At 38.5% G+C, this 12989-nt stretch overlaps 2 protein-coding genes across 8 annotated transcripts in view; one reads left to right on the forward strand and one right to left on the reverse strand.

Annotated features, from left to right (window-relative positions):
- Window positions 1-6505, reverse strand: part of SCLT1 (sodium channel and clathrin linker 1) — a 23865-nt gene extending 17360 nt beyond the window's left edge. Inside the window, exons 1-9 of the mRNA XM_030450802.1 lie at window positions 6309-6505; window positions 5468-5535; window positions 5229-5281; window positions 4287-4356; window positions 3726-3781; window positions 3252-3384; window positions 2528-2650; window positions 2150-2215; window positions 1327-1397 (exon numbers count right to left, since the gene is read on the reverse strand). Of these exons, the coding sequence (XP_030306662.1) occupies window positions 1327-1397; window positions 2150-2215; window positions 2528-2650; window positions 3252-3384; window positions 3726-3781; window positions 4287-4356; window positions 5229-5281; window positions 5468-5535; window positions 6309-6342 (674 nt within the window). The 5' untranslated portion in view covers window positions 6343-6505. The remainder of the gene's footprint in view (window positions 1-1326; window positions 1398-2149; window positions 2216-2527; window positions 2651-3251; window positions 3385-3725; window positions 3782-4286; window positions 4357-5228; window positions 5282-5467; window positions 5536-6308) is intronic.
- On the forward strand, window positions 5993-12709 carry C4BH4orf33 (chromosome 4B C4orf33 homolog). Of its 7 annotated transcripts, XM_030450797.1 has the most exons (8): window positions 5993-6146; window positions 6228-6548; window positions 6996-7090; window positions 8907-9096; window positions 9887-9947; window positions 10119-10170; window positions 10261-10451; window positions 11868-12709. In XM_030450797.1, the coding sequence occupies exons 1-8, from the start codon at window positions 5993-5995 to the stop codon at window positions 11965-11967; spliced, it is 1164 nt and encodes a 387-aa protein (XP_030306657.1). In that variant the 3' UTR covers window positions 11968-12709. The 7 variants fall into 7 exon arrangements, with proteins under 7 accessions (XP_030306657.1, XP_030306656.1, XP_030306661.1 ...); XM_030450796.1 differs by having other exon boundaries at window positions 5993-6548; XM_030450800.1 differs by lacking the exons at window positions 5993-6146; window positions 6228-6548 and adding an exon at window positions 7955-8079 and having other exon boundaries at window positions 6621-7090; window positions 8847-9096.
- The last annotated feature ends 280 nt before the right edge of the window (window positions 12710-12989 follow it).

A 12989-nucleotide genomic window follows, 5' to 3' on the forward strand; every position in this document is an offset into this window, starting at 1 on the left:
GACTAAAGGAAATAAAGATCTGTAATTTTGACAAAAACATTTAACTGGCTGCTGAGCCAGAGCCTGAAAGATTTAAAGTTTGTTCATTTGTGTTTAGATAAAATCCATTGGGAGTGCTAGAAATGCAGCAATAAACTGAATGTTGATAGCATTTGTTGAATGCCTAAAATCAGTTCAGTTAATGCTAATTGCTCTCATACCCACTGATTACATGAGTCAATGTAGGCATCTCTATGCAAGATGAAAGACTTACAGATGAATGAGATACCAAAACAGTCATTCAATAGAAAACCCTCTGCAAGGGTATGGTAATGTTGCTTTGCTTTTCAGAATTAAATAGTAGTATGCACAAGCAAATTTCAAGTGATAAATGAGTTTGGAAATACTTCATTGGAGCATATATCCTGAATTCTACCTTAAACCTTGATTGCTTCCCACAACGTTCTCCTCTCAAAACACACATTTTTTGAAAATGGTTTTTTTCATGGAAAAAGTTTTGGCTGGTAAAAATGAGAGGTGCTAGCAAGTCACCCTCAAACACACATCTTCAGGTTGTCACTAAATTCAAAGGGAAATTTAATAATGAAACCAAAATTACACTATAAATTTTAAGCTTATAAAAGTAGAAGTTTATTTTAAGAAGCTTATTTAAGGCTTTAGCTAACATTTAAAACATTCACTGGTTAATAATGAAACCATTTCCTTTTTATTCCCAGTCCACAAATTCAGTATTTACTGAAATTACATTTTAGTTTGACCTCAACCATCACTAATTAAAAGAGGCAACAGATACAGCTGATAACAACAGATACAATAAATTAGCATGGAACAAAATAACTAATCATGAAATTGTGTCACAGGTATTTTTCTCATTTTCCTGCAGGAATATAATTAATGCTTCTTGTACCTCCAACTTCCAAAGAGCCTGTGGTTTAGAGCTTTGAGAAACAGTGAATGGAAAACTTATGAAAAACATTAAATCTTGAAACTACTTTGAACACTCAAATTCCAGAACTGCCATGTGTAATTGTGTAACTGGATTTTGAGGAAATTGTATTGTAAGGAAAAACCTGTATCTTCAGAGCCAGTTTTGTTGTGGAACTGACACTTTGTTCCTTTTAAATCAAAGGTCGAATGCTGAATATTTCCTGAAACAGCTGAACCAAACAGTAATGATGCAAACATTTGTAACAAACTTAAACTGAAAACATTCTAACTATCACTACCCAGTCAATTTGCAGTACAAAAAGGCCCATGATACAGCAGTAGATGGGACAGAAAAGCTGTGGAAATATGCAACATATGTTTTAATTGCCTGGTTTATACCTCAGCTGTTTTCGTAGCTGCTCAAGTGCCACATTCTGTTCAGTTATAGTTTTCAGAAACTGTTGATTGCTCTGCAAAATAAGAGAGATGTTTGTAACATGTTTATTCTTGTGTCTGGCTTGTATTTTAATGAGAGATCAGATGTGAGAAAAAAAAAAGGTTCCAGTGATAAAGACAGGAGAGAAGGTCAGGAGTCTTTTCTGCACTGTATGAAAGACAAACAGTAATCAAAAATCACACAGGAATCATGTCTTTCAGAGAAGTGGCTGTGCAGCCAGAAACTTTGCCTCTATTTTTCTACTATAATAAAATTATTTGTCAGTGCTGGAAGTCCCAGGCTTAGAGACTCAGAAGTCTTCCAGTCTAAGGATACAGATGAGACACTAGAGGATGATCAGAGCTCAGAAAAATGCCTGCAAAGGTCAGTGACAAAGGCACTGAAGCCAGCAGTTGAATTGATAAACACGTGGTAGGGCTGGCCTGTAACAGGTAACATCAGGTAAGTTTTTCCTTTGTGAAAATGGTATTCAAAGTGTGGCAGAGAAACACTCAGCACATCCTAAAATTCAAGTGTAAGATTAGCAGTGACTCAGTGAAGAAAGGGCTCACATAGCACTAGGACCTAACCTCTCAGCCACTCAGACTTGGTGTTTGGTGTTCAGGAAAAAGCCATTAATTGGTTGTTCCCTAGAGAAGTCTGCACATCTGAGTGCAACCATTTCTCTTTCAGCCAGGTATGTATGAAGGACTTTTTGCTTTCCTTTTTATTTTGAGGCTCTAGTAGGAAAATGAACAATTTACCAGGTCAGAGGGTTTTACTTACCATCTCTATTTTCACATTGGCTACATGCAGTTGCTCAGTCAACTGTTGAAAGCCAGTCAGTTGCTTCTAAAAAAAGAAATCAGAGTTTTTTATAATCATCTTTATCATAATTACTGTATAGTTGGAGTTTCATAATTCAACTGAAAATATTTTCAAAAAAATGTGTAAGTTGCAGGAAACTCAATATGCCTCTGTAGATTTTAATTGGATTGCTTTTAGCTGTTGACCACCACACCTGCCACTCAGCTTTAGATGACTATTATGGGAAATAAGAGTACTGGTAGAACCCCTACTACTTCAGTTTGACTACACATAGAAACAGAATCACTGCAGCATAGAAAAACATTCCAAAATCAACAAAGAAAAAAAGAAAATTACTTTTTGCTTTTGCCTTTCAGCCACATGGATCTGTGTTTCAGCCATGCGCTCCTGGTACTGCTGCTGGAGCCGGTCGTGTTCCTGTAACACCGTCTGCCACAGCTCCACTGCTTGCTCTTTTTCCTGTGGCACAGAAATGATTTGCAGTAAGTGTTCTATTCACCCTCGTGTCATTCTCTCAAAAGACAAGCCTTAACTTCTGGTCTGAAGAAATTTTTTTCTCTACTACAACTACACAGACAAAATTCAAAACTCAGATGCAGAAAAACAGAAGCTACAAGCAAACTGCAAGTTTTTAAAGTATTTTTTACAGCTTGAACTTTCAGAGGTATTCACTGTAGCCCTACAATAAACACAATATTTAAATGCAAAAGTTCCTCTGACAGTTTAATTTCTTAATCATATGCAATAGGATTGATACATAACTCTAATAAGCTCAAAAAACTCTCCTTATCTTTTCAGATTTAAGTATTATTGTCTCCTAACATCACATTAGAATGTTTTTTATTAAAATGACAAGGTACTGAAAAAAATGGAATTGAACAAAGTATTTAATTAATTTTACTGCTCAGGAATTCAATACAAAGATCAAGTCAACTAAATAACCTTACAGGCACAAATTAGTATAAAAAACTTTCAATATGAACTAAGAAACAGAACATCTTCACCTCATCTGCCAAGGCACAAGAGAAATAAAACAGTACAAATACTTCATCTCACACACTTGACTTGTCAGTTGTAGTTGTTCTTGGAGGTTTCTCACTATTTCTTCATCTCCAATCATATCAGTTCCTAGAGGCAGGAAAGGAAGAGCCTCCAGCTGCTTCTCAACAGCCTCTCTCAACTCTGCATGCAGCCTGAAAGTCAAAGAACTACGTTCTGCAAACTGAAGTACATCATACTTTCAATCTGTACATGCTATTTCCTTCTAAGTCATATTTAAGTCTATTAAGTTTTAGATACATAACAGACAATTAGAGATAGTTCATTATCTTCTTCTTTTAGATATATGGTTAAAGCTCCTAAAGCTGATGTTCAGATCTGGATTGAGCACTTCAAGACTCTAACGTGAAGCTCGTGAATATGAGAACTTCAGCCGTTACGTAGATTCAAAAGATTTTAAGGTCTAGAAAAAAACTTTTTAAGCTTTAGAGATGAAGAAAACCAGCAGTAGTAACAGGGCAATGTAGTTATTTACCTTTCGTTTTCATTGGTGACTTCTTCAAATTTTTTTCTCATCTCACACATTTGTACCTAACACAAAATCAATTTTTTTGTTGATCATTTGAAGCACTGAAAAGTTTCGTTTTTCTGTGGTTGAAAGGCCAGTCCCCCCTCCACCTCAGCTTCCATGGCAATAAACATTTAAAGCATTATTTGATTCTGAAGAATTATTAAGAATAGAGAAGCCTGGCTCTTGTAGAACTGAGCTGGACTGCATGGCCAAGATCAGACTTGTAAAGAAAGGGGTAAACTGCTGTCTCATCTGAACCTCACTGAGGAAAATATCTGCAACCCTATCAGAACATCTAGAGAAATAAACCAAGACTGTTTTATTTCACAACACTATTTTCCCCGAACAGACAGTAATCTGCAATTTGGATCATGCCCCAAACCAGCTCTCTGTTTATGCATTTGTGGCAGACTGGCAGTCCAGAAGTTAGTTAAGTAGCACAGTTGCCTTTATTGACAAAAGCTAATGGCCTAGCTGTTAATACTATAAAATACTAAAAACATAAAGTGGTAGGAACATCCCTACCTTATACAGCTGCAGCTGCTCTCTCATTTTTTCCAAGTGTTTATCATGCTCTGTGATTAGAGTTGACAACCTAAAAAGTTGAAAAACATGCTGGGAATAAGTTTCATAAATGCTGAAACATTGTTCTGATAATTAACTATTTTAAATGAATTTGTAATCTAGAGAACAGAACAAAACAGTCACTTTTATTTCCAAGCTCAACATTCACGTGAATCAAATGAACAAGTGTAATTAGTACTTTTAAAGTATGGCCATTAGCAGCAGGTTTCCTGTGTAACAGAACTAGAACATGGAACATTATCAAGGAGCATTAATACAACATTAATAATTCATATAGAGAATCCCAAACAACTGAAACCTAGAGATTTTATTGCTACTTTCACATACAATAGAACAGTGGCCAACAAAGTATAGTCATGTAGTTTTACTTATATGATTCTTTCTACTATTTTTGCAACTGATAGTAATTCCCTGCAAATCCTGTCATAGTCTAGAGCAATAATACCTCAATGTTAATAAGAAGAGATAAATTAATTTTATAAGAGGAAATGACAACAATTACTAAGCCATTTACAAGCAGGAAACCATTAGTTGAAGGTTGTCAAATGATCTTTTCAAAAACCATCCAACTGACCTCAACAGACAGCAGGATAGTCTAACTTGTGATTTTGTTAATTATCTTAAAGCAGACTAGAGAACTCCTTCATTCATCTCTCATTTCTTTTACAGAATGTGAAAGAAAAGTCATACTTAATTTACTGAATAAATGGAGTAGTGTCTAAAACCAACTGCTACAGGAAGACTTTTGCAGACTCTGTTCACAAGATCTCAGAGCTGTGCACATAAGACCAGGCTCACCTGGATATTTACACTTTTAAAAGCACATGACAATTTCTTTTGAATACTTCCTACTTTTTGCACTTATCATTTGGAATCAGTTACCTTTGCTCTGTTATCCTGGATCCTGAGATTCCATCACCTCCAGCAGCATTTTTCTGTAATGGGATACTTTACATATTAGTACTTGCATATGACTGTATATAGTTTCAAATTTATATATGGAATCCAAAGCTGTTTGGTCTGCCTATAGTGTAATTAATATACCACATGAGTACTTTCAGGTTTATGTTAAAAAAATCCATCACAAAAAATCCTACTTCTTTGTACCTGATTTCACATACCTGCTCAGAGGTAGTTCTCAGAATCTCATCTGTTTCATACTGTCCAAATGCCATATTTAGTCTCTGATCTGAAAAATACAAAGTTTGAGAATCATAGCTACAGCATGGGCCATTTTTTAAATATTCCTGTTCTCTTTTATAGTTTTTTAAAAGGAAGTTTCTGCCTATAGAATCGAGAAACACATACACATCTTCCTTACTAGAGAGGTCTAAGTGTAACAAGTCACACTGTGTTTACAATTCACTTATCTGGGTGTTTGATAAACAACCTGTGGCTGAGAACTCAACCTTGCAGCAGTTCTAAATAAACTTTCAACAAACTTGTGTCAAGAGAACTTCTCTGGTAAGTGGGTCTGAGCACTCGAGTATATACAGAAGAAATGCTGACAAGAATAAGAGATTTGTGTCCCGGTTTGAGAGGAGCAGGATAGAAAATCCCAGTCTGGGACAGCCCTGGTGATAATGAGCATCAGCTGAGAGGGTGTATCAGGTGACACTAAGGGACTAATCACAGCATTCCATCCCATGGTTCTCACTATAAAATGTCTCCCAAGAGAACACTCCGGGTTTTCTCTGCCTGTTGTGCTAGTTGGGTTCAGCTCTGCTTGCCCCTGCTCCTCCTTTCCTTGCCGGAGAAGGACACAATTCACCGCCACTCCTCGCCTTGTTACTTTCCCAGGTAAGACAAGCTTGGGGGCTGTCAGACTGTCGCGAACTGTCCCTGAGACCCTTGCTTTGGGCACCCCCATCCTCTCCCCAGGCCAGGGGGTACCTGGGCCAACCCGCGATGCTCCGGGAGCAGTCAGGCAGCCCAGGAAGGAGCCGCTTGCGGAGACCTCACCTGGCTCTCCCTCGCTGCCGAACCCAGTGGCCATATTCCCGTTGGAAAGCTTCACTCCTCCTCAGTTTCCATCCTTGGAAAGCCTGCTGAGGCGCAATGAAAAGCCGGTCATCTCAGCCGCTCGACACCCCCGGCGTTTCACTTCGCTGGCAGAGAGCGCAGCGGAGAGCGCGGGCACGGGCAGAAACTGCAGGGGACCGGGGACCGGCTGCCCTCACACATCGGTTCACGTTTCTTTCGGTAAATGAAGAGCTACGGCTTTGTGTGTGTGTATATACACATATGTGTGTGTCTGTGTGTATATATATATATGTGTGTGTGCATATACGTGTGTGTGTCTGTGTATACGTGTGTATGTGGCAGTATGGAGCCCGCCTGAGGGAGGCAGAGCTCCCCCGCCCACCCCCCTGTCACGCGCCCCTAACGGCTCACCCCGCCGCGCGCCCCTCTCCTCCCTTCCCGTTGCCGCCGCCCGCGCTCCCGCGGGTCACGTGCCGCCTCAGAGCTGCTGCGCGCGCGCGTCCGTTGGCTATCCTGAGGCGAAAGAGGGGAGGAGGAGGAGGAGGAGTGTGGGATGTGAGCGCTCCGGTGGGTGCGGGCAGCGAGGAAGCGGCTGTGAGGTGTGAGGAGCCCCCCAAGCAACCTGGGGGTTACAGACGGGCGCGTTCGCCTTTAACTTTTCCTCAGGAAACGCCGCTGCTCTTTGTGACTGGAGCGGGGGAGGCGTAAGCCAAACCGGGAACGGTTTCGAGCCCTCCCGGAGCTTGTTCCTGCATCGACTGGTGAGGTCTTCACTACTGTAAAAGCTGCTCTTAATCTGGCTTCCAGTTTTTGCCGTGTTCCTATGAAACAATTAAAAGCACCAGTCTAATTACTTCCTGCTTGCTTTTCTCATTACCAACCCCTGCCTCCAGGCCTGGGGCAGGAAGGCAGAAATCCCCTCGCTGAGGCGAGGCAGGAGGGGGTTAGGGTGGCAGCAGCAGCAGCTTGCTCCTTGCTGGGGTGGTCTTGAGCCCCTCAACCTCCTGCTGCCAGCTCTGGAGCTTAAGGACATCCAGTGCGATGTATTTCAAATATCTGAGGAAGTAGTTGTTGTGAAACTTTCATGGTGTTTCTGTCTGCAGTTCATTAAAAACTGGTTGAGTTGAGGTGTTAAAAGGCAATGAAAGGTGCCTCCTTGCTTTTTAAGATGACTTTTACACCGCTGTTGTTTGATGATTTTATTATTGATGAAAAGCATCCAGCTTGGCTAGGTTTGTGTGATCTGATAAGTTTGGACCAACAACCCTTTGGAAAGTCATAGATCTGCTGTCACTTTAATTGGATACCCTTAGCACTAGGTAGACCTCTAATAAGCTTTTATTAGAGTGGAGTGTTTTGCAGTTTTCCGTATTACCTTGTTTCTTTTTAAGATTGCATGTTCTATTCAAAAGTAATACCTGTTTACACCAATTAGCTAAATCTTCAGTGTCTTCATGTCAGTACACTGTAAGTTGTCTGTGCAGGAGTAAAAGTCTTTACAAAAAAGTCATCTGTTTCTCATCTATACAAATAGAAATGTGTGATGCAACTTGTCTCATCTTCATTTTGCACCCTACAGTTACAGAGGTGTCTGAAGTTCTTCAGCAGCATCTGTTGTTTTACAGCTGTATTTTAAACTTTTATGTGACTCTTCCTGATTGAATGTTGTGCACAAGAAGCTTCACAATCCTTACTTCAGTCAGGAATTGTAAAAGCTACTTGTGTAATTCTCCCTGCATTGAACGTTTTCGTAAGTTAATTTGGTTATGTATTAAAAACAGAATAATAGAAGGAAATGCTGACTTTAAAGTGTGTGATGTTAATTCAGTGGCATAGGATAAAGTGGGTTCATAACGCTACTAATGTTTTACATAAAACATGTTTTATTTATGTTTTGTGTACATAAAACGTTTTATTTATGTTTTGTGTAAGAGCAAGACTATAGTATACAGGGAAGTGTGATGTGGTTACATTGTAACACCTCATGTTGATAACACCTGCAGAATGTAGTACTTTATGCTTACCTTTCTGTGAGCCCAAGAAAATGAGTATCTGGGTAGAGATAAAATAACAAATTGAGAGCTCAGTGTGTTTGACAACACGTGCTTGCAACTTGCCTCAAAATCCTGTAATTTGACTGGTTTGCAATGACCCTGAAGGCAAGTTTTATCTAAATTTCATTTTCTTGCATCTCAGATTCACAGAGTTTTTTTGTCAATCTGTTTTTCTCATATTACCAAATCCAAAAATGTAGTGGAGATTTTGTTTTGCTTACCTGTTCTCGGTAAATAGTTCTGGTGGTTTTGGAAGGTGTTTAGGTACATGGTTGAAGTGCCTTGGGCTTGGTGGTACTTCAGAGTTACGTTGTAACCATGCAGGTGTAGAAACCTATGGAAAGCATTCATGTAGCTGTTTATTTAGTTGCTTTATAAAACTGAACTATTCCAACTCTTCTTGTGCCTAGAAACCTGATTTGATCATTGTCTTAATGCCAGAGTGTGCTTTTTTTCTGTCCAGGCAGTGTAGTTGGTGCAAAAATGGAGTTTGAGATGTGTGACAAGCTTCTCATTTATGTAGTGCATGAAGATGGAGTTTGCAATTAAACACACGTGGGATGGTTTACCTGTGAGCCATGAGCCAGTAAGGATTGTGCTGAAGCCAGACAATTCAGGACTGATAATGGAAGTTAGTGCTCCCTTTTTTAATGACCCTCCAGCACCACTTGGGGAGCCAGGGAAACCTTTTAATAGACTGTGGGACTATGAAGGTAAGTGTAACTGTTGTGCTGAAAATATGTCTGATTTGTGTAGACAATGATGTTCCTCTGTAGTTAATATGCCTCATCTAAAAAGTCTATGATTTTTTCAAACTGATCCAAGGACTGTTAGTGTATGATGTCTAATTGAATTTGGTTTCTGGGGTCACAGTACTATTCTGGAAGATCAGATCTGAAATGTAAAAGAAACTTCCTTTATGTGGGGAACTGCACTGGGAAAGAACTTAATCACTGCCTTACCCTTGAACAGCTCCTTAAGTAACAGTATGAAAGGTGACTCAGCAGTCACACCTGGCTTTCAAGTACACCTGGAACTGTAATCCTCTGTCCAAAGTGTCAGCCATCTAGAGGGAAAATCCCTTCAAGGCCTGAAAGCTTTGTTACTATTTCAGAGGTGTAGCAGTCTGAGGTGATAGATGCAGTAGCTGCATGCTGATGCTTTCCTTGCTTACAGAGAGCTAAGATGATAGACCTGACATTTTTCCTGTTGCACCAAGACGAGTGTTTCCAAAAGTGGAGTTGGAAAAGTAAATAGAATTAGAGCAGGGCTTTTTAATGCCCATTACCATAAAGAGCCTCATAAAGAATAACTCTTGGTGTTAAGAGTTTTGGCACAGCATTGCACATAGTTAGGAAGCTGCAAGTGGCCTGTGCTATGCCAGGGTTTGGCTGGCTGTGCACCTGTTAAATATGGTGGAAATAGGAATGTTTTAGTTGGAGGTAAATGTCTTGGGATATTACAAAATAGTTAATCTAAAATACTGACAGGTTGTTTTTTCAGTTGTAGAAGCATTTTTCCTGAGGGACAGAACAGAACAGTATTTAGAAGTTGAGCTTTGTCCGTAAGTACAGCACTCTGAAAAACTCACCAATGGTAATTTCCATTTCCACTTCTAATGCTTATAGATGTAAGAGGAACACTGGCTACAGAAATGGTTCCAGTATGTACATGTTTGTGGCAGAGCAGTAGACTAAGGATGTAATTTTGAGAAAGTTGTGCTCTGTTTTGACAGCCATGGACAACACTTGCTGCTGCTGCTTTCTAGTAAAAGAAAAGTATGGAAAGTAAGTGATAAGTATATTCATCATGTATAGGAAAACTGGTTTTAGGTAATTGTTGCCTGATTGGAAGATGTGTTTTTTCCTCCTTAATAGGATGAACTTCCGTTAGACTTTGAGGTGACCAGAATGAACACCAAATGGGAGGGTAAAGCTCATCTTCCTTGGAATTATTTTCCACCATCCACTAACAAGTTCAATGCATTTGCAATTCATGGCTCAGGAGAAGAGAGAAAATATGAAGCTCTTCATCCTGTACCACCACAAGAAGGACAGCAACCAGATTTGTAAGCATGAAATTTGCTGTTCTGGAATACAGTTGCATTCTTGAGCTACTAGAAGGCTAATCTGGTTTTCAGATTGAGTGCCACTAGTATTTTAATTTTACTGCTTAGTCCCAGATCCATTGGCACTGTACTTTATATAAAGCACTGTGGCAGGTAGCTGTAATTAGTGCTTGATTTCTGGTGCACAGAAAATGATGCATTCAACACCACTGGCATCTGTTTTATCACCTTCCTCAGCTAAGTCATGGATAGGGTGTTCTACCTTTTCCCTTGCCTCTAGCACCTTCTGAAATGCCATTTAGTATTAATTTCACCACATTTTCCAGCAAGCCTTTTTTTTTGTCTCCCCTACTGTTCTAAACAACCTTCCCTCTACAGGGGGCTCCATAGCATGGAAAAATTTGAAAAGGTAAACTGAAAAGTATAATAGGAGGATACACAGCATAAATGGAAAACCAGAACATCTTGATTTTTAATTGTACTTTGGGTCTGTGGCTGAGGCTGCCATGTTTTGATAAAAACTGCTACTTCTGGCATTTTATATAAATTATATATATTATATATAATATATATAGTATATGTAAGATATATATTTACTATAATTATATAATTTATATATATAAATGTATCTAAATTATATATAAGGATAAATTATATAAATCTGGCATTTTATATAAATGAACTAGATTTAGAGATTTAATTCTTATGCCAACTGGTTACCTATTATACAATGATAACCAAGGAAGGTAAATTTTAGGTAAGTTACCCTTTTTTGCCTTAAAAACAATTGTTTATGAAAAAAAAATTTAAGCTATTGCTAATAAAATACATTATATTTCAATGTTTTGTAAGAAATATACTTTTATTTTGCTGTTGTAAACTGGAGACTGTTTAATAGTCTTCAGGAAGGAATTCTTTCTGTTTATAGTACCCCTTCCAAAAAAACCCTGATATTCTCAGAAGTGGGTAGCAGATGAAATTACAAGAAGCTTCCTCTTGCTTCTGTCATTGCTCATAGTTTGCCTTTGTACAATTTTTCAATTTGTTGAGTTTTAAATTTTTACTTTGAGTTCAGGTAAGGCATAAAGGAGGATATTGCTCTCCTCTTGTTCTGACTGCAGTTCTAGGCAACACAAGTGAATGTAAAAGGTGAGCTCTTTGTTAACTCCATTTTGTGCCGTGCAATACTTGTTCATAGCTGAGAATTTTGTCCTGTGTTTTGCAGTACAACACTTTGAGAAATACAGAAATGTTTTTTATTTATAAACTCAAGTTTTGGGAAATGAACACGTGGCATGTCCATTACTTCCCTATCCAAGAAAACCTGAAAACAACCATTTATTAAACCTATTATGGGTACTGCCTTTTATTATGGCACAAAGAGTTCCAATCTTTTTGTTTCTTCTCTCTTTGCAGTCATCGTCTGGAATATTTCAAATATTTGAACCTGAAAGGACTGATGGGAGAAGACTGGAAGCAGCCTGAATCAGATTTATGGAAGTCTCTCACTCAGTAAATGGATTGGGACATAAAATCTTATAGCATTAAGGTTGGATGAAGCTATATGGAAAGGACTTAATTCTGAGCAGAGTTTGTAAATACCAAATCTCCTTCTACCAATGAAGTGAAAAAATGTGCTAAAATTACAGCTATGTTTTAATGAGACCTCTAAGCCTGATGTTATCTGGTTTGGAATATTTCCATTTCTTGGAGATGGTGCGTTTCTGCTGTATTTTTACTGCTGCTTTGTTATTTCTTGGCTGTCAAATGAGATATCTGAATACCTTATATACCTAAATTTGTAGATTGCAATCAAGAGAATCTTCTTGGGAACAGAGAAGAACATAAATATCAAGGCCTTTTGTGACCCAGCACTGTGGTGCAAGATGTTTTTGAGGTGTAATACTCCCCTTTCCTTTATCTTTCTATAACTGAATTTTTCCTTTGCACAGTGCTGAAGGGGGACACTTCATCTGTATTAGTTCATTAACAGACCTCTCTGCTTCAAACTCAGTTTGGAATCCTGCCTCTTTGAACATCTCAGTGCAATTAATAACTGGAATGTGGCTTCAGAGTGTTGTTTGGCTTTAGCTTTCTTCTTTGTACTTGGTTTTATACAGTTACACTTGCCAATTTAAAGATATTAGGCTTCTTCAGATGCAGACACTGGCATGTCAGTGCACTCAGCCATCCAATTGGTTTTATTCTCCTAATTTAGTGTTATAGATTCCTTGCAATAAAGTGCCACATGTTGAAAATTGTTTATTCATCAAATTGTTTCACTTCTTTTCTACCTTCATTCCATGTTATTCTTTAAAAAGTTCTACGTTGGTCTAAAATATTGAATTATCCAATAAGTGTTGATAGAAAACATCTAGGTACTATTTGGTTTTGAAAGTTCAGTCAAAAGTGAAAAAACCCCACGTTTTGGTAAAGCTTTAGACTTTGGTTTTAAACAATTTGTCAGAAAAGGCATCCAAAGCTTGTTTTCACAGGGTGAATGGTGCCCTTTGTATGTAAAGGACAGTAAATCAAATT

The sequence above is a fragment of the Calypte anna genome, chromosome 4B (genome assembly GCF_003957555.1).
Source record: "Calypte anna isolate BGI_N300 chromosome 4B, bCalAnn1_v1.p, whole genome shotgun sequence".
NCBI classification, from domain to species: Eukaryota; Metazoa; Chordata; class Aves; order Apodiformes; family Trochilidae; genus Calypte; species Calypte anna.